This window comes from Lissotriton vulgaris, chromosome 5 (genome assembly GCF_964263255.1).
Source record: "Lissotriton vulgaris chromosome 5, aLisVul1.2, whole genome shotgun sequence".
In the NCBI taxonomy this organism is placed as follows: Eukaryota; Metazoa; Chordata; class Amphibia; order Caudata; family Salamandridae; genus Lissotriton; species Lissotriton vulgaris.
In genome coordinates, this window is record NC_141693.1 from 1,601,132,994 (window position 1) to 1,601,154,954 (window position 21,961).

A 21,961-nucleotide genomic window follows, 5' to 3' on the forward strand; every position below is an offset into this window, starting at 1 on the left:
AGATTTTTTAAGCTGCTCCTGGAATATTTCAGCCTAAAACTGGCCCCGATTGATATTAGAATGGTTGAGTTTTGATTAGCTTTCAAGAAGAGGTTGCAGCTGCCACTGCTTAAATCCCTTGAGACTAATTAGCTAGAATATGGGCCTCACATTGAATGAAATCAGTATTTCTCATGTATACACAAAATAAATATTTGTTATACCTACTCAATTGAGTGCAAGAAAAATCAGCCAGACATATAATGTTGTAGTGCTTAGTGCTGATACGCCCGTATGGGCGGCCTTGAGAAGCCCTTGAAGCCCTTAAACACCTGTGTGCAAACACAAAGCTGTTCCTTTACTCAAGCCAAGCCGGTGATGAAAGGGAATCTGTCCCCGTAACGCGTATGGCAATTTGGCAAAGAAGCTTACGCTGAGGAAAGCTGCACATCATCTGTTGCTGCTGGCCAGAATAAATAAGGCGAAAACGAACGTTGAGTGGATGTCTCCATTTGTGCGAGCAAACTCAAATGGATATATATATATATATATATATATATATACACACACACACACACACACACACACACACACAAACAAGCACACACACACAGAAAATAATCTACACAACTTAAGTAAAACAAGGAAAATGCCTGGTGCTACTAGTCCTCTTCTCTAGTTACCCCCTAGGGTGAGTATATTTGTAACAATAACAGTTCGAAACTGAATAGAGAGGACAAGATATTAGACCACAGCCTGTATCATTGATAACAAAATGTATTATAGGATGATGGGTCATCATCATATTTATGTTATAATCAAAAGGTTTAAGACCAAAACCACTTGACAATATCATAAAAAGTATTCCAAAACCATGATCTTTAAAAACATAGAACACAAGGGCATCCACAGAAAAATCAGTTCTAGTTACAGACTTGCAATCTTCTCAGCCATCACATGTTTCGCTGTACCCCCACCTTTTCAAGTCTGATAAGAGAGCACAAAACATAATAAACCCTACAAAATCAAATATTTGCATTTCTATGTTCCTATCCGTATTAGATCAGAAAAAATGTCCTAAGCACAAGAGCGCTACAATTCCAATTAAGATATCTCTGCATAATACCTTTTAGCAAACAATAGTCGTGAAAACAAAAGAGAAAAAAATGGAGAGAAAAATTAAAAGAAAGAAAATTGGCGGTGTTTATTTACATACATAAACATGGTTGTGTGGTCATCTGTTGATTTGGTCACCTGTAGAACCTCTATATCAGCTATGTTATTGGACACACATAATTCATACAACAGAAAACACAGAAACCATGCAACCGATATTGTGGTCATATCAGTCTTTACCTCAAAACAAGTGTTGGCTGAAAAGATCGCAAATCTGTAACTAGAACAGGTTTTTCTGTGGATAGCCTAGTGTTGGGACAAAGGTCCTCTGTATGGTAAGAGTCGTGGCCCCTGCCCTGAGTACCCAAATGGACTGTTTTCTGGATCCCCAATGCTGATTTTTTTTTGCCATAGGCGAATATGGATCATGAGTGTGCACCAAGACATAGACCTCCCTCATAGATTGCAATCTTGTTGGACAGGGAGGGGCGCCCAAAGTACTACCCTCATTGGAGTGAAGCAGCACAAACGTGGTGGTGAATAGCAATAGTAATAGTAAACAGGACCTTTTTACCGTGTGGCAATGGAGTGAGGTCAACAGGCTCACTCACCTTATTAAACGTTCTGCTGCCCTACATGAAGTAGATGTTGAGTGCTGCCTCCCATAGGCGTAGTGACTCAGCGTTAGTTCTATGTGTGTCTGCGAAGGGTACAGCACAAGGATGGTGAAGCACATGTGTGGTTATTACATGTAATGGGTGCATGTATGCCTGAGAGGAAAATATTACATAGGAGATGTAGTGCTGTGCAGTGCATCTACAGGGAGTGAATCAGATGGGTGTATGTGTGCGTATTAAGTACAATACATGAAAAGTAAAGAGTTCTGCAGCACACATAGTGAGTGTGTGAGCTGACAGTGCATATGTTTTGAACTAACACGCTGGTTAGAGATAGAAAAGCTTCAGGGCTGAACAGTGCATGCAGATTGAGTGTGTGTGCTGGAGGCATGGGTACATGTGAGGGTACAATGCATTGAGGTTTTAGTGCTGAACAGAAAGTGTGCTGAGAATATGCATGGAGGGTGTGTGCCTGAAATACATTACATGCTACAATTTGGAAAGGCTGGGCCTAACTAACTATGTATGCTGAATGCATGATTGACTGTAGTGGCACAATGCACAGAGGTAACAGTGCTGGAGAGCAAGCCTGTTGTGAATGTACACTGAATGCAAGTGTGCCTGCAATTGTACATTACATTGAGCATCTTAGGTTACAGTTTAGGAAGCCCAGGCCTGCCAGGCAAAGACATGACAAGGAAAGAAATGCCTCCCCCTCCCTCTCCCCCTCCCCCTTCCCCCCAAGACAGATTTGTGCATTGTGCATTCCTGGGAGTGGGGTGGGGACGCACTGGAGAGAACAGACTAGCTTTGCATTTAAAAGACTGCGCTTTGATTCAGTGATAGATCAGAAAGAACTAGCCTGGCTACATCTCAAGAAGGAGATGGGGCTGATAAGAGAATCATAAAGAGTAGGACTGGGGGTCTGGGATTAGGTATTTGATGCACATACCACTGCGGATGACATCCAGGAGTAAACTCTGGTAACTCCCTTGAATTATGTTGTGGACAATCAGCTTTGGACGTGTGGCTACTGTGACATACCTCTTTCAAGAAGGAGGATAAAAAGACGCCAACTTCAAAAAAGAAGAACCCCAGTTAAAACCTTCAGAGACCCAGACCCTAAATTACATTTGACATCTGGATAAGAAGGAGAGGTTGAGTCCCCCAAAAGTTGCCATCTGCCATGCAGCCAGACAGACTGGGTGAGGAGGGGAAGATCTGCAAGACGTCTGCCTGTGACCAGGACTGGGGGCCAAGTCCTGCTAGTCTCCCTGCTGGGTGAGGAGACATCAACCAGAACACCAAGATCACCTGCCCTGGAGCACCAATGCCTGCCTGCTTGCCAAGACCAGTGTGCCCTGTGAGGGAGAGGAGAGTATTGGAGGGGGCGAGGTCCAGGGGGGAACCTTGCACGAGGATTCCCATAGGGAGGTGTGAGGCTGTGCACCAATCAGGCCATTGCCTGTGTGCAGTATTGGCTCTGTGACACTCGTATGCCAGGAGAGAGCTGCATTGTTCTGAGCCGTATCATAAGCACTGGGTGGAAAGCAACAACCTACCGACTGTTGGGACCCCGTATGCCAGAAAGGGTCACTGGTGAACTGAGTTTGGGCTTAAAGCGCAGGACATGTGGCTATCGAGTTCAGTGACCCAGAGTACCAGGAGGGACCACCATAGGGAAGGCGATTGCCTAAATAGAGTCTGCAGCCTAATTGGGAGTACGGCTGCAATCCAGTATGCCAGGAAGGGCTTCTGGTACCACTTTGGCCTAGAATTCAAGCAATCCTCCCAGACCAAAGAAAAACTGCTGTGACCAGCAGGTTCAACCCGCATGCCACGATCTGCTCCTGACGATGTCTTTGAGGTTCAGTAGGAGGAAGAGCAACTTACCTTTATTGTCCGCCAAGAGGGAGTAGCCCCGATCACTGGAACCCAACTGGCAACAGAAAGAGCCTGTGTAGCTTGGTGTAGCCATAGCAAGCGGCCTGACTTCGCTGTACAGGACCTGGACTTGGGAGCGCCCGAGGAGAGGGCAGCCGCTGCACCGCTGAACACGGCCATACTGCTGGAGAGGGTCAGACTGAAACCGGACTTTGGTGCCCCGGGGGACTAGATTCTAATGGTGTTGCAGCACCATAGACATTTCTAAGTTTGTAAAAGGTCAGAAGGGAGAGCTTTTGAGTATGGCCTTATAGTTTGCATTCCCGGAGGCGGTCACCAGTGAATGGGGAATATCCCTGGACACATTACATGAATGAGGTTGTAACAGGGATTTGCCTGACAACTACTGGAGCCCCAACCTCAATGGGTATTGTGTTACTGCTTCTAAAAGTCTTATTTCTTTGCTTGTGCAGAATATATATTAAAATACATTTTCTTATATAAACAAGTATTTGGCTGGACACTAATGCAGAAGGGGTATTTGGACCTGTTGAGCGGGATCCAGAGTTGGTCAGTCGCTGGGACAGTGGAGTAAAAGCCCAAACAGCTCCATTTGTGCCGTGGTCCTCTGAAAGCGGCTTTGACACCTAGTGATCAATAAGTTGTAGAGATCCAGATTTTGGAATACAGTTACGATAGTTGATGTCTTGAAAATTTTTATTATACCATAAATAGGATTATGATCCATCATCCTATAATAAGTTTTGAAATTATTGGTACAGCTCATGGTTGAATATAAAGTCTTCTCCACTCAGTGTTGAACTTTTATAGTTCAAATATATATAGTTATAGTTAGGACCATGTTTCTACAGAAAACGTGTTTTTTGACTTTGGGCCACCACCTACCTGGGAATAAATTGAAACAATGAGGAGCCGTGCAGATCCCCACTACCCAGAACCACCACCTCCTCAGGGCCTAAAATGTAATTAAAACAGGGAGGGGTGCGTGCAGCCCCCTCTCCCAGGCCATATACGGACTTGGAGACCAACACCTTCCCAGGGATGCCCGTGCTCATAGAAGGAGGGGGGCCACGCAGCCCTCCTCCTGAAGCCAATAATGGCCCTAGGGACCGCCAGCCTCCAGGACCGCCTCCTCCTATGTCCCAGGATGCAGACCCCAAGGGCATAGCCATTTGCTGTGACTTGGCGGGAGCTTTAACAGCTCCAGCCGAGTCAAAGCAAACACTCGGCTTCCAGCAAGCGAGAGCTGATAAATGCTTTCGATTGCTGGAAGTGGAGGTTTTGTCTATTTCGTTGTCAAGCAGGCAGAGAAGCAACAAAACGATTGCTCTCACAGACAGGGAGCTGCATGTTTAGCAGCTCTCTGTCTGTAAGAGCAATGCCGGCTCCCACAACAGGCGGGGAGCCAGCCAGGGCCGCGGGGGTCTTGCTGGAAGTTTCCACCGCAGTCCCGGGGAAAAGAGGAGCAACAGGTAAAATAAAGGTGAGAAACGAGCAGAAAGAGGCAGAATAAAGGACAGAAACAAGCACAAAGGGGCAGAATAGGGATCAGAAACTAGCAGAAAGAGGCCCCCAACGACCCTCAGCACCTAAGGGGACTTCATACCCCAACCAGTAGTGTGCCCAAAGGTGCATTTTCAGAATGGTTGAGAAAGGAGAGGCCCTACGAAAGGGGGAGGGCTTCCGATGAGGTCCCAGCAATTCCGTTGTGGGGGAATTTCTGGTGGCAACAATAGGGGTTCTTGGCCCTCACTGGCCCGCAGCAGCCAAGGGGGCTTCATCCCCCAACTAGTAGTGCGCCAGGAGCTGCGTTTGCAGAGTGGTTGAGAAAGGAGGCGAGGCCTTCGACAATGTCTCAGCAATCCCACTGTGGGGGGCTTACTGGTGGCAACCAGAGGGGTTCTTGGCCCCAAACTACTTTCAGCATCCTAGGGCACTTAATTAGGGGTGGTGGAGCAATACTCCGCCCGCTCACTAAACTCTGTGGAATTCCGCAGAGTTTTTTGGTAACTCTATGAAGTAAAACTCTGCAAGCTCTGCCTGGCCTAGCAGAAAGAGGAAATATACAGGTCAGCAACAAGCCGAAAGAGGCTAAATAAAGGTCATAAGTGAGCAGAAAATGAGCGGAACTCACACAGGCACTCATGCACCCTCTCAAAGAACAACTAAAACTCTCAAACATCGGAGGGGTGTGGCTAGCCGACACCCAAGATGGCCGCAATGGTGTGAAGCTCCGGGCTTCTAGTACTTCATTTTCCCCCTACCTCCGTTAAAATATCCGATCAGCTTGTATAAATTCACGACCTGGGTACCCACTGAGCCAAGGAGTCACCCAGTCTAAAGATTGCTGCGATCTGCCAACTCTGCCCTACACAATTGGACTTGCGACTCGGGACCGAGGCCGCGAGGAAGTGCTGGCCGTGAGGACTTCTGTAGTCGCTTCACTAGACCTCCGCTGTTGTTGTTCGGGCCAGCGGGCGCAGGGTGGTGCTCTTTTTTCGGTGCAGCTGGAGTGCAGCGGAGGAGGATGGACTGGAGTTCTGGTGGTATCCTCGGTCTGCTTTTTGCCTGCGGGGCTACTTGGTGGACGCAGCGCTGTGAGCTACAGTATGAGCATAATTGACGGGGCTGAAGTCCGGTTTTCTGAAGCCGCTGCCAGGGTTGAGGGCTTCGCAATAAGCGTCCCCCTCCCATCACATCATTGACTTCAGTGCTACATGTAAAACTGGGTTTATTATGAACTGATCAGCGTCGGGCCACCATTGTTTTGCAGCGTAGTGCCCCTCCCCCATCTGCATCGAGTGCTTCAACATACATCAATTTTGGGGGTGCTTGCACTCATTTGGTGGCAGCTTGGAGGCTACATAGATTACGGATCTTTAGCTTTGCTGGCTTAGATTGGACGTGTACTGACCTGTCTGTACTCCTATTTGTTTTAAGTGCACAGGGGCTTTATGCAGCTGCCATTTTGGGGGGACGGCTGTTTCCCACATCACCCACGGCACAGAGCAGTTTCACTGGAGCCTTGATGAGAGTGCAGTGCAAGTTGAACTCTTACATTTTATTGCAGGCACAAGCCCCCCTCCCCCCCCCAGTATTTGAGCCCCACCACCCCCCTCACTTGGAGTCAGCATTTGCGGTTGGTTCCGAAGCAATGGCTACTAATAAAGGCAAAAGGCAGACCAGCTTGGTGAAAGTATCCAAATTTGCCCACTCTAAAGTCGACGCAGCAGAGGAGAAACAAACAGAGAGTTAAGTGAAACAGCCAGCTGCCACAGAGGGTCCATCTATTGTCGACGTCATGGAGGCTATTCAAGGGGTTCGCATGGCGTTGGAGCAAAATATTGACACTGTAACGACGGAAGTCACCCTTATATGCACTGATCTTCACAAAATGAGCGATAGAGTCAAGGAAACCAAAGACTCAGTCAAAACACTTCAAACCTCAGCAAAGTCTCTTGAACCAGCGGTTAAGCGACTACAGGCCCAAGCTTTAGACTTTGAGGCAAAATTGGAGGACTATGAAGGGCGCGCACGAAGAAACAACGTTCGTATTTTGGGGGTTCCCGAAAAGTCAGAAGGGCAGGCAGCAAATTTGTTAGTCAAGAAGCTAATACAGAAACATCTACAGCCCAGTCCCTCTCCAAATATTTTTCGGTGGAACGGGCGCATCGGGTGCCAGGTGGGTCTGGTAAATTATTGGCAGAATGTCTTGAGGCACTGGGCTTGATAGACGTGTGGAGGACATGTAATCCCACCTCTTCACAATACACATTTCGTTCTAGGGTACATGGAAGCCTGTCCATGTACCCTATCAATTATCTTTTCTGTAAGGCCTCCCAGCTCCCCATGTTTGATGGGACTTCTTTCCTTCCCAGAGGTATTTCTGATCCTTCCCCGATTGTGGCGTATCATGGAGGTGTTCCTCCCCCTACTTGACACGAAATGGTTGAAAGCTACCCAAAATTATTTCGCAGAAAATGATGGTTCCATGTCGTCCGAAGTAACATTATGGGAGGCCTACAAGGTGGCAATCCGAGGTGGTGGAGTGGCGTTGGTTGCAGGTCATAGAAAAGAGAAGCATAAACAATTGGACGATCTCGAGAAAGAGGTGACCGCATTAGAGGGCGAGTTGGTGGCCTCTCATACGTCCGCTACCGCACTAAAATTATCGATACATTTTCCATATCTTTGCCATCTTTGGCAGATACTCAGGGTATTCCATTAATTGGCTCAAATCAGTTTTGTACGTTCTAAAGGGACCCCTCACCGGCTTTCCTAGGAACTACCCGATACAGATCACTACATAGGGCTTCAAATACCTCGGCATCTATATCACTTCTAACGCCGCAGATAGAGTCGTTCAGAACCTACTCCCTCTCTTGGTCACGAACCATGTACTGTGCCTCTGACTCTGCTTCTGTTTTAATTCCCCGTACGAGTACGGGACCAGAGACTACAGTTCCCGACATGCCCGAGACGTAAGGGGCGTGATGTGCGTCACCGCGCTCAACCAGGAAATAACTATGCTGAGGGGGAAACAGAAGCTGCCGATTATTTTCGCCATGGACTCGAAGCGTGTGGTGAGTTGAGAGAGACTGATGGTAAGTTCATAGTCTGCCATCGGCACTCATCCTTATGTACTCCGTGTTGGGTTGGGATTTGAAACGGACTATTGCGAGGTGAGAATTACCTCCTCATTTCGGTCCTTTCGTTGTTGCCTGCTCCAGTAAGGAATCTCCTGGATCAAGAGTTTCCACTTTAGAGTAATTGCAATCCTGAACTTGAGTGGGTTGTGTTCTGTTATCTTTTGTGTTTTCTTTTGTTACAAACATTCAAACTGCCAAGGAAGACAGTGTAAGGGAACCAGACTTTACAGCTATCCGATTGAAGACGTTTATGATAGCTGGTTCCATAGTTTTCAAGCGAAGTTCGCCCAACAACATAAACATTGCATATGTAGAAGGATTGTGTACGACTATAGGGTACAGATCGTATTAAGAGGCATTAATAGATCCTGTTGCCCTCTCCTTCGTTTTGTTTTCCACAACCTTTTGATTTTGTCTCAACTTCAGAAGAGAGTTCACAGGGGATTCAGGGAAGCCACGGACCTAAGAACTGTACCTGATAAATACTGGTATGATGCGCAGAGACTTGTTGCATGTTTTACGGTTAACAATTCAGTGTCCTCTATCAGTTCTTTGTTTCCTTATGGTAGGTCTGGTCCCTGGTATTTCCTTTATCTCTTCTGGTATTTGAGGCTACAACCCTTTCCTTTCCAGGTAGGACCATAGACATATATAGCTCATGGGTAAAGGAAGGAATCTCTTTTGACTTGTGTACAACTCATTGTGTATATACTTAGTGCACTTGTATTGTTGTTTCAGCTCTCCCTCCCCGCTGTCCCCTTCCTTTCCCTCCCTCGCTCGACTGCCTTGGTGATCTGTATGCTTTTAGCTAGACACCGGGGACGTCGGGAGGTGGAACCCATTTATCTTCAGCCCAATTCCGAAGACAGGAGGGACTGAGCCTGACACTCTTGCAGAGATTGAGATTGAAGAAAGACTCGTGGTGTTGGATGAGGCTTCCGCTCTCGCTGTTGGGCAGAGCATCTCTATTCAAGATAATGTCCCTACCCTGGTTCCTATACGTCCTACAAAATTCATTAGACCTCGTTCCCGCAAGCTATTTCAAAGAGATCAAGACCCTACAACGCTGTTTACTATGGAATGGGAAGCCACGTATAGCACTACCTAAACTGAATCATACCTGGTATGATGGGGTGTGGAAATCGCCCTCCCCGATCTTAAAAAATATTATTGGGCAGCTCACCTTAACCATGGCACTTACAGGTAGGCGGGTGACCCGGGCTACACGATGGATTGCTGGGTACTACATGGAGGGAACTATAACCGTACGCTCTATTCGAATGCCGGGAAACACTGCCTGACCGGACCAACCAAGTAATCGGTGCAGGTCTGGAAGGCAGCCACCAGAAATATGGGGCGGGACCATAGGATAACCCTGGCTACACCACTATGGGATTCGGAGTGGCTTGGGAACCTGTGGTCAACTAAAGGTTTCGACAAGTGGGACCTCATAGGTATATCAAAAATAGGTGACCTATGGATGAAGGGTGAGGTAAAGTCATTTTCCGCCCTGCAACAAGAATATGATCTTGCTCCTACAGAGTACTTTAGATACTTGCAAGTCCGCCACGCCCTGCAATCCTGCCTCCAAAAGGGAGAGGGAGAGACCCCCTGACTCCACACCTCTTGAGGACAGACTCCTCGATGGCTATCTACCAACAAAGGCCATTTAGCTCACATACAAAAAGTTAGTTAATCACTCTGGAAACCCCCTTTTGAAATTGCTTGAAAAGTGGGAAAGGGATGGTATAATACTGGACGATGAAGACTGGGTAACAGCGCTAGCTTCACCACGGGAGGTAGCCATTGCAGCAAGGTATAGGTTAGTAGAGCTCAAAATCTTGCACCGGATCTACATCACAGGACCCGGTATGGTGCAGATGGGAAGAGCAGTAGATGGCAAATGTAGAAGGGGCTGTGGAAGTGAAGGCACCTTCCTCCACATACTATGGGAATGCGCATTTGTCCAGAAGTACTGGAAGAAGATACATGAGGTGCTGAGCGAAGTGTTAGATCATGCACTCCCTCTGGAGGCTAAGAGATGTCTCCTGAATGTATGGGAGCCCACGGATTAAAACAACACACGCATCACTTAGGTCACATTGGGGTTGTTGACAGCGAAACGTAACATCGCTCAGACCTGGGGGGCATCACAGGCAACTGCGTTCTCCGCATGGCAGAGGGATATGGATTGGTTCATGTTTCGTGAAAAATAGGTCTATGTAGCTAGGGGATGTCCCAAAAAATGGTCCCGCATTTGGAACGACTGGAATGAATATAGAGGAAAAGTTTGTACCCCACTACTGGTACCAGCTCAAGATGAATCATTGTAGACACAATACAAGTTACCAATTGTTACGATATTGTGCACTATTATCTATGTGAGAGCCTTGTCAGGATAAGAAATGAGAATGTACTGCACTTTGCCTTGTGATTTTGTTTCCTACTGTTAATAAAAAAGAACTATAAAAATAAAAAAATGATCGATAAAACAAAAGGAATATAGGGATATTGCGGAAGAGGCAGCTCAGACCCAGTACCGGGCCACCCAACATTGTATATATGATATAGGTGATAAGGCTAGCAAGTTATTAGCATGGTTGGAAAAAAGGAAGTTGGCCAATAGATGGGTGGCTCAGGTCGTTGGGCGGAGGGGAGATGCAATACAGGACAGAGTTAAGTTTGTGGGGGAGTTTTCCAGTAATTTTGAGCAGGTATATACTTCCACGCAGTCGTCTACCCAGAGGGAAGTGGCAGAACTGCTGGCTGCTTTGCCGCTACCCGTTTTAAATGCCCAAGACATTTGAGGATTTATATGCAGCTTTGACAGCAGAAGAGGTGTCTAAGGCAATCAGCTCACTGCAGTCTGGTAAAGCCATGGGCCCGAGTGATCTTCCAATTGAATTGTATAAGTCGAATGTTGCGACTATTGCCCCATTCCTAGTGTGAATGTATGAGGAGAACGCAATTCAGGTTACTTTGCCTGCAACGCAAAGATTAGCAAATATAGTGGTAATTCATAAAGCGGGTAAAACCCCCCCCCCCAGAGCAATGCAGCTCCTACCGCCCTATTTCCTTACTTGACCCAGAGGATAAAATCCCAGCTAAAATTCTAGTATGACGTCTCTACCTGTGCCTCCTCAAATTAGTGCATCTGAACCAATCAGGCTTCATGCCTACCAGGAATACAGCATTGAATCTCCACAATCTATAAGGCGTCCTGGGCAGGGCCACTACTATAAAGGAGGATTCCATTATAATGTCTCTTGATGCCAAAATGGCATTTGACATGATTGAATGGTCATTTGTTTTTGCCGTGCTTGAACAATATGGATTCGGTGGTAGGTTCTTGTCCTGGGAGAGTCTTCTTTACTCTGACCCCATAGCTAGGATTTCAATAAATGGTGCTCGTCTGCACCCTTTGCATTGGGTAGAGGTACAAGAGAGGGTGCCTGCTCTCGCCCCTGCTCTTTGACTTGGCCCTTGAGCCACTGGCGATCTGGATAAGGGGAGACCCACTTGTCAGGGGCCTTAATTGTTCGCCGGATTGGACGGACAAGATTTCTCTTTATGCCAATGACGTCTTGCTGTACCTGGCCCGTCCTTCCTTTTCGATCCGACAAGTACTGCATATCTTTGCACTATTCCAAAAATATTCTGGATACACTATTAATTGGGTTAAATCCTTGATTTATGTTTTGAGTGGGGACCCTCTAGTTTTACCGGCGGCTTGTGAGGCCCAAATAGTAACTGATGGCTTTAGATACTTAGGACTATATATTACGTCAAATTCCTCCGTGCTTTACGAACAAATTTAAAGCCCACCTTGCTCCACCTTCGAGCAGACATAAACCATTGGAAAACACTATCCCTTACGATTGTAGGTAGAGCAACACTTTACAAGATGATGGCACCCTGCGCTTTTTGTATGCCCTGCAAAACACGTCATATTTAGTTTCACTGCAGTATTTTAAATCAATCAACTCGGAGGTCCGTGCGTTCCTTTGGAACCAAGGTTCTTCCCAGATTGCTCTCATAAAATTAACAAAAAGCTGGTACGATATTGCCATTGCCCTGCCTGATTTTAGATCTTATTATTGGGCCTCACAGTTAATTGTTTTAAATCACTGGGCCTATCGACCTGTTTCAGACCCAGCCTATAGAACGGACAGACATAACATGTCTTCTGGTACTTATCTAGGGGCATTTACTCTGTCTTCCATGGTAGACATATGGCACAAAGCAACACGTGCTCTGGGGTGAAAAGACAAGATCACGTAAGTTACCCAATTACTGCAAACAGACCGCCGAGGTATGTTGTGGAAGCATCCAGGGTTTCCTAAATGGGACTTGATCTGTCTATCAAAAGTCGGAGACATGTGGGCCAAGGGTAGAGTAATTCTATTTAGCGATTTGCAAAGAGACTACCAGTTGCATGAAAGAGAAACTTTTTGCTACCTCCAGGCCAGGAATGCTTTGTACAAAGCTATTCCAAAGAACTCGCACTTGAGGATTTCCTCGCCTCTGGAGGATAGATTGTTGGATGAATATCTTCAGGAGACAGCCATTTCATTGACCTACCCAAGATCCTCAATCATACTCCAGACGCTCAGGAGAAAGTACGTGCACAATGGGCAGACGACATAGGGGACTTGGACGATGACAATTGGCGGGAGGCATTGGCCTCACCTTGCGAGGTAGCGATCAGATCAAGATTTAAAGTTATACAACTCAAATTGTTGCATCAGACCTATTACACCAGCACAGCTCTGTCAAAACAAGGGTATTGGATTCCCCTGATTGTCCCCGTGGGTGTGGAGACGTTGGTGCCTATATACATCAATGAAATTAAATGAAATGAAAAGGTGATTTGTTGAGCGCGAAACATTCACCCAAAGGTGTCAAGCCGCTAACCCATAAAGGCTAAGGTTCGACAGACCTAACAGCTAAACAGCCAGGTCTTTAAGGCTTTCCTGAAAGCTAACAAATTATTCTCATGTTTCAGATGTGATGGGAGAGAATTCCACAGCCTCGTAGCACCCCACAAAAAACATCTCCCTCCCCAGGAGCATTTTTTCACCCTAGGTACAACAAGATAGTTGGACGAGGATGAGCGGAGATTGCGAACTGGAGTGTAGAACAACAAATTCCGTTTTAAAAACCTGGTCCAATATCCTGAGTGGTTTTGAACACAATAAATAGAACTTTAAACTCTATACGCTTTTTTACTGGCAGCCAGTGAAGATCCTTCAATGCCGAAGAAACTGATTTATATATCATGGGATATTCAGTAAAAGTCTGGCTGCAGCATTTTGGACAACCTGAAGTTTGACTAGGCATTTATTACGAAGGTTGATGAAGAGCCCATTACAATAGTCTGCAATCGAAAGGACCAGTGCAGATACCACTAGCTTACGAAGCTCAGCTGGAATAAATGGAAGAATTTTTCGAAGGATTTTCAATGTGAAAAAAGAGAGGGAGGTAACCTGATTGACATGTTGCTCAAATGACAGTTTAGAATCAAATGTGACTCCCAAGTTCTTAACTTTGGTCACTGGTGTGGGTAGTAGTCCCAATTCCAGGGGCCAGAGAGCTGGTGACCAAAAATTCGTATGAGCCCCAAAAAGTAGTACCTCTGTCTTACTGGAGTTCAATTTTAAGCAATTGGTGGCCATTCATTCCGACACCTGGCGAAGGCAGGAGTGGAAACGCATCACAGTATCAGTAGGAGATCCTGAAACTGAGACAATCTGTGTATCATCTGCATAGGAGACAGCTGAGAACCCCAGAGATGTGATCAGTTTTGCTAATGGAGCTACATAAATGTTAAAAAGCGTAGGGCTCTGGGACGATCCCTGAGGTACCCCGCATGGTAACATAAAATTTGATGACCTAAAATTATCCAAAGCCACAAACTGTTCTCTACTAGAAAGGAAAGACTTAAATATGGTAAAAGCCTTCCCTTTGACACCGATCCCCCTCAGAACTTACAAAAGTTTCTGATGGTTCACGGTATCAAATGCCGCCGAGAGGTCAAGCAGCACCAGTGCTGCACTGCCCCCTGAGTCGACAGTCTGCCTAATCATTTCAGAAGCTGTGATTAGTGCCAATTCGGTACTATGATGTTCACGAAACCCGAATTGAGTATCGTCAAGGAAATCATTCTTTTCAATATATTCGGATAGAATATTGTTCATGGCCATTTTTGCAGGTAACAGAATTCTAGAAATTGGACGATAATTCTTTGGATCTGTGTCGTTCAGATTTAGTTTTTTCAATAGGGGCAGCACAGAGGCCAACTTCCAACAGGTAGGAAAAATGCCAGATGAAAACATTTTATTGAAATAGGCATCATATGAGATACAAATATTTCAGGTAAGAGGTGAAAACTTTTTGGAGGGCAAAGATCCAATGGGGAGCCTGATTGAATGGATTTCATCAGGTTAATTGTTGCTTCCAATGTCAGTGAAGGAAAGGTAGATAATTCAGTAGTATTACTACTATTGTAGCCCTCAACACGGATGTCTGACGCCATACAGGCAGTCTCAGATTATACTAGGTCCACGGGCATGGCCATTATTCCATGAACCATTGGCTCAGTGAAACTATAGTAAACCTTCTTCACTTTCTCTTGAAAGTATATAGCCACTTTATCACAAAAATCCTGTGTTTTAGGAGAGTCAATAGCCACAGCGCATTTAGCTAGTCTTTTTACTGTGGAAAAAGGCTCTTTCGATGAGTTTTTAGCTGTCAATATTGCCGTAGTAATATAACTAGCTTTTTCTTTACTAATGAGGTTTTTATACTCCAATAAAGCGGATTTATAACCAGCTTTATTTTCCAAGTCGGGATATAATCTCCACCTCCTTTCCAAACTGCGACATTTCTGTTTTTGTGTCCCGAGTTGTTCAGTATACCATGGCTCTGTAGGTCTAGACCAATGGCTGGAAATACATTTAGCTGGTAGACTTTGGTCAACTGATTTCCTTAACCATTCATCAAAAGCCGCTACAGCTTTATTCGGATCATCTACTGGTGGTAGAGTGTTATGTGCTAGAGTGTCATGAAGCAGCCCACATCTAATTTATTCCACGGACGGACAGTTTTCCGCTGTCTGATTGTTTTATTCTTTGTGCGGAGGGTTGGGGTAGGGAATAAGAGCATACCAGCTTTGTGATCAGACCAGAAGACTGGTATTGGGGGAAAACACTTCAGATGGTCATTATTAGACAGAATTCTGTCCAGCAAGTAACCTGCCAAGTGTGTGTCGCCAGATACCCGCTGGGTAAGACCCATGCTATTTGTAATATCTTAAAGGTGGACCGCATCACTATCCGAGGGTCCTCCAGGTGAACATTAAAGTCACCCAGAAGCGTGAAATCGGTCCCCTTCAAAAAACTGGCCCGTGTACCTGCCGGACAGTAACATAATAGGCCATTGAAGGTATAGTGGTTACCAATTATTATTTTAAAAAGTAAGGACTCCAAGTGTGCGTCATTGTGCTGGGAAATAAAGATCCCTTTCCAAGTACATGGAAACAAAACAGCCAACCCTCCTCCTCTTTTACCCACTCGATCTTGCCTATGTAATGAGTAACCGGGAGGGACTGCCAGCGTTAAGTCTGGATCAGCTGAGGCGTCTCCCCAAGTCTCTGTGATAAATGCTACATTAATACCCTGTGCTTCGATAAATAGGGCAAATTCAGCTGCATGTTTACATAGTGAGCGTGCATTTATTAGACAGCCATATATATACCTGATGTCATTACTCCCAGCAGATAATTCTTTAAAACTAGCTGATGATTGGGCAGGAATTGGGCTATTGATTAAGCACCCACAGGTTTCACAGTTAACGTGAGACATTATGCAGAAAGTATTGACATCAATAAGTGCATTACACCTACCCTCTTTGTTAAAAGCTCGTAATTGTTCACCAGTGTACATAATCCTGGAGACAGGCTCGGGTGAGGCCTTACACTAACAGCATTCCTGGCCCTAGGCACGGGCCAGGCACAGACAGGTTTGTCTTTGGCGCGCCTTCAATGGTGGCATTGCCCGATCCTCCAGGGGTATTGGGAAAGGGTTCTCACAAGTATGTCCCGCATCTGTAATTCAGCTGTAAAAGTTTCTCCCTGGCTCGGTCTGTTCAACATCTGGGATGCCACAGATTTGTCGCGTACTGAGCAAAGGTGTGTTGCATTGGGCTGTATGGGCTGTACTTCCGAGTACACAGACTGGATTGATCATGCTTGTCTCAAGCTGGCACCTCCCAAACGATGTCGGCCCACTAGGTCGGTGCCATCAGCCCCCTGGTACTCGGACGTCCTCAGAGAAGCTAAAATAGCATGCAAAAAACTAGAACGGATTTGGAGAACCAGCTATTCTGAGCGTGACAAGGAGAAACTTAAGGCCGGCCAAAGGGCCTATAAAGATGATATCAGGCAAGCTAAGAGTGTTTATTTTACGGACCGTATTGAGAAGGCTAAGAACTCAACAAAAGAACTTTTCGATACAGTCACCAGTTTGGCCTCTCCTAAGGCGGTGATGGTCCCGCCTAATCCAGAACTCTGTGAGTCCTTAGCAAAGTTCTTTCAGAATAAAGTTCAGGTGATATTTACCTCTCTTGAACCCCAGGTGGCCCAGAGCCTCCTTGAAACTCCCCACAGGAACACCCATGCGGGATCCACGGGGGCTACTCTCTCAACCTTTAACCCTGTTGAGGCAGAGGAAGTAGTAAAACTGTTGCTGGCCACCAAATCAGGATCACCTCACGATCCTTGCCCCACCTCTATTGCAAAACTGGCGGCTGTTCCTATTGCGAACCAGCTGGCCGGGATCTTCAATTTAATGTTTGAGAAAGGGAACTTCCCTAAGATTTGGAAACGGGCCTCAATCTGCCCGCTTCTCAAAAAACCCTCCCTTGACATTGCGGACCCTAACAGCTATAGACCAATATCCAGGTTGCCATTGCTGGCGAAATTGGTTGAGAAAATTATGAATTCCCAACTATGTTCCTTCTTGCGCAATTCAAAAGGCCTTGACTCAGCCCAACATGGTTTCAGAGAGGGTCACAGCACTGAGACAGCTCTGATTAAATCCACAGAGGAGATCCGGAAGGTGCTTGATGAAGGGGGCCAGGCAGTGCTGATCCTTTTGGACCTATCAGCGGCCTTCGATACTGTCCACCATGCACTGTTGCTAGATCGGCTGGAGGGCTGCGGGGTCCGAGGTCAAGCACTTAAGATCTTGAAGGCCTTCTTAACTGAGCGGGTACAAGTGGTGGCCATGGGGGAGTACGAATCAAGACCTTTGGAGCTCCCGGGGGGGGGTCCCGCAGGGGTCCTCCCTAAGCCCCACTTTATTCAACATCTACGTAGCCGCTCTCGCCCCAGTAATCAGATCCTTCGGGTTCGAGCTAACATCATACGCCGATGACACCCAGATTGTGGTCTCGGTGCTCCCGGGGACCGAGGGGGAGGTGGCAGGCAGGTTTCAGGATTGCATGTCTGCAGTCAGCTCCTGGATGGCAAAAAGCTGTTTAAAATTGAATTCATCAAAGACTGAGGTGATCATCTTTGGCCCAAGTACTAATCTTTGGAGCCCTAACTGGTGGCCCATTGATATGGGGTCTCCTCCTCTCCCTGTTTCAAAGGTGAAGAATTTGGGGGTCGTTACTGACAACCTTCTCACCTTTAAACCTCAAGTCAATGCGCTGAGTTCCTCTGTTCATTGCACCCTGAGAATTATCAGAAAGGTTTTACCCTACCTTCCTGAGGGCTGTAGAAAGACGGTGGTGACAGCCCTCGTTCTCTCACGCATCGACTATTGCAATAGCCTTTTTCTCGAGGCACAACAGGGGGTGCTTAACAAGCTTCAAGTTTTACAAAATGCGGCCGCCCGCTTGATTGGGGGATTGCCCAAGTTTTCCTCAGTCTCCAAGGAGTTGGATAAACTGCACTGGCTTCCGGTGCGGAAGCGAATTAGGTTCAAGGCCCTCTGTATTGTCTTTAAGGCTCTACACGGTCTTGGTCCAGTGTTCCTTCAGGATCTTTTTCAGTGGTACAGACCAGGTAGACAACTGAGGTCGGCCAGTCTTGGGCTGGTCAAAACCACTCGGATCAAGAGGGCACGCTGGGGTGGAAGGAGTTTTGTCAGGGGAGCTGCGACGGCGTGGAATTCCCTCCCTCTCTCCCTCAAACTCAATAAAAATCTCATGGCATTCAGGAAAGATCTAAAGACATGGCTCTTCTCCCAATAAGTACCTAGATTCTCCGCTTCTCTGGAATTATCACTTCAGCGCCAGGACGCCGACTGGTATCAGTGCGCTCTATAAGTGTAAAAAATAAATAAATAAAAATAAATGGTGGCGAAGCGCAATATAGCTAGAACTTGGAGAGGAGGAGTCCAGTTAAAATACAAAGACTGGAAGTCTGATATGGACTGGTGCATGCAAGCAGAGAGGGTTGTTTATGAAAGTAGGGGTTGTCCACATCAAAGGACAAACATCTTGGGCCACTGGAATGCGAGCAGGGGGAGGCAAACTCCAGTTTGCCTCCCCCTTTCCTTTTGGTGGACGAGGAAGACATTTAATTGATCACTATGGAACAATGATATGCACCTTTTGTACGATAACCCGTTGCCTGAACTTGGATCTGTACTGTATGTTGTTATTAATGGAAGTCTAAATTGATGCAATCTACTGCACCCTGTTTGTTGATTTGTGTGTTTTAGGTTATTTTTTTAATAAAAAAAGATTTTTTTTAAAACAAACTCTCAAACATCCACTCAGACACCCACTCACAGGCCCACTCAGACACTCACGCACCGACTCACACACTCATTCTCAAAGGTTACAGTTGGGGAATAACATTAAAGAAACTGTAGGAATTCACTGAAAAAAACAAAGATTACAGGGACGTTATAGTTATAGTTAGGAAATAGAATTTTTAAAACCTTAGAAATGCACTGAACATATATGACATTATAGTTAGGCTCATATTTCACTCATACATTACCACATAATTCAGCAGTTACAATTACCTGAGCTAACTATACCTTACGCCCCCACTCCCACACACATATACAAATGTATTTTTGGTTGAAGGGGTCGAAGGAAACATTGAGATTACAGTATGAAAAATAGAAGACTATAAGTCTTGTCCATGAGATCCTATCTCAGATCAATTTTATAGAAATTGAGAGAACGTCAGATGACATAATGACAGCACCACAGGCTCATGATAGAAGCATATCCCAAAAGACTGTATGGAACAGGAAATAAAAAATATGTTAGAGGCCTTGGTATAATCAGAAGAAAATATATCCTTCCAGTCACTCCAACAGAGGGTTCCTTTCTTTTCAATCACCTGTGAGCAGAATGTCTCCTTTCCATTCATTATTCCCACACTGAGACTTTACTGAGAGCACTTGTCTGTAATGAGCTTGGCCAGATTTCTCATACTTAGAGATACTAAACCACTAGCCAACATCATCCACTGAGCATGATTTCTCTAAATTGCCTCTACTATTAGCAGGTCCCAAGACCAATACACCACTGTCCGATCCAGCTATAGTCTTACTGTTGCCTCTCACACTCCCCAACTAACCAGATTGTGATTTATAAAGCTCTTTCAGATGTATGCTCTCAGGCCACCAGTCTTCATCACATGTATTCTGCAAGCTAGAGAAGAACACTAAATGTAATGTTTTGCAGAGAAGTAACTCACCATGTTGGCAACAAGTAGTAGTCGTGATTCACGATGCAGCACCTAAAACAGGCAGGGAACATGTTATGTCATTGAAGCTGCTGTTAACAATAGCAAAAAAGGATACAATATAATCCTATTGTCCGTATTCACATGTTTTCTGGAAGAGGTCAATATATTTCCAACAGGTAGGGAAACAGGCCCCCATAAGGCTATCTGAATTTACTGAGTTGAGGGGGTGGGGTGGCTAAATCTTTAAAATACTGTACTCCATTTTAATACTTCCCTCAAACATCTGCCACTGACCTTTTCTTTACCCTCAGTGAAAGCTCGCCCTAGAACCCTGCCTTCTCTCCTTACTTGGTCCTTTTCACTTTCTCCAGAATACCCCCACTACAGCCTCCCAAACACTACAAATTGTCTTGTTTCTTATTCTCCCTCACATGCCCACTGTTGCTGCCTCCTTAGTGTCTTTTCCACTTTTTGCTTTGGGCTGTCTCCCTCATTCTTTGGTTTTTTGTAGTCTGGCTGATACCCCCTTCCTAGTGTCCGCTCTCATCCATTTCATGACACGTTTCATCACCAACTCCTTGGCTCCTCTCCCTTGTGCCCCTTGTTGACCATATCTCCACTTTGCTTCTCTCCCCATGCACTTGGCTTATCTCCACTCCTACATATTTACCATACTGTCACATCCGCTTCTAACCACTCTCATTCATCACTTGGCTTTTATCATCCCCTTTTGAGGTCCCCTTATGAGGTCTTAAACTCTTTCAGTTGGCTCTCTTATTCCTCCCGTTGGCTAGCATAGGACACTATTCGATCGAACAAAAGTACCTGCAGATGAAGTCTGTAGCACTGATAAATAGTGCAGTCACTGAGCCATATCTGAGACATTTGCATTGTACTCACAAATAACCTCTGACTTACAGTGTGTGCTGGAATCTCCATATTGAGGCATGCACAACATTTTGACACATTAATTTGCAATAAATCCCCTTAAAGAAGCCCCTCTTTCTGGCAAGACACCCTCATTGGCACCTTTACTGCCTGAATATAGAAAGCCTTGGTTTGGCTAACTTATCTTCTAGTGACAGGACACAGGCAGCTGGCTTCCTCCTTTCTGTATCAACTCTCTAAACTGCTTGTGTGGGAGTTACCCAATGTTCATTGCTGTATACTCCTTTTTTAAATTGATATATTACGCATCAGGCGAACCTTACCCTTGCATACTAACAAAATCATCATCTCTTTTTAGCAATGATTTGGGTCTGTTAACATAAGAAACATGTTCCTAAACCTCAGTCATGTGCCTCATGGACAAAGGATGGCTCGCTAAAACTTAACAGTAAGGGAAAAAAAGTATACAGGACCAAACCCATATACCTTAACCGGATCCTGGGTAACAAGCAAACAACTGAATTAATGGATCTGTGGGACTCTTGTCTCTAATTGTAAAGCACTTTTCTACCACATTCTCATCAAAACTCCATTTTTATTGTCAACATATAGCAGGTTACATACAACTAAAATGGCGAAGATAGCGCAGTGCTCAATGTGCAGTGGTGTACAAAATTAAATAGTGATACATATATACACGAGGGACGTCCTATATATTGCTCCCTAAACAGCAATAGTACGGTATGAGTTAATTAATTACTGTCTCCAAATTCTTTAGGGTAACAGGCAATCCCAGTCAAAATGTTTCATCCTTATTTGGTCTTTACCAGGGGCCTCTTCAGGACATATATATGCTGTCTGGCTCTTTAACTCTCCACGGTGTGCATCCTACAAGGAGAGGATTGGCAATTGCTAGAAGAAGATCTCCCCAGCTTTAAGACCAGCTGGGGAGCCAGGCGGCACATTTATGCCCCAAAGAGATCATGGTAAAGGTCACATAGGGTCAAAACGTCAATAATAAAATCAAGTGTTGATGAGAATGTGGAAGGAAAGTGCTTTAAAATTAGAGACAAAAGAGTCTGAAGGAACCA

At 45.6% G+C, this 21,961-nt stretch overlaps 1 protein-coding gene across 1 annotated transcript in view; it reads right to left on the bottom strand.

The window, feature by feature from the left end:
• The window catches only part of RABGGTA (Rab geranylgeranyltransferase subunit alpha), a 155,657-nt gene that overhangs the window by 116,338 nt on the left and 17,358 nt on the right, over nucleotides 1-21,961 (bottom strand). The window contains exon 2 of the mRNA XM_086923739.1: nucleotides 19,992-20,033. Coding sequence (XP_086779865.1) covers nucleotides 19,992-19,994 — 3 coding nt within the window. The 5' untranslated portion in view covers nucleotides 19,995-20,033. The remainder of the gene's footprint in view (nucleotides 1-19,991; nucleotides 20,034-21,961) is intronic.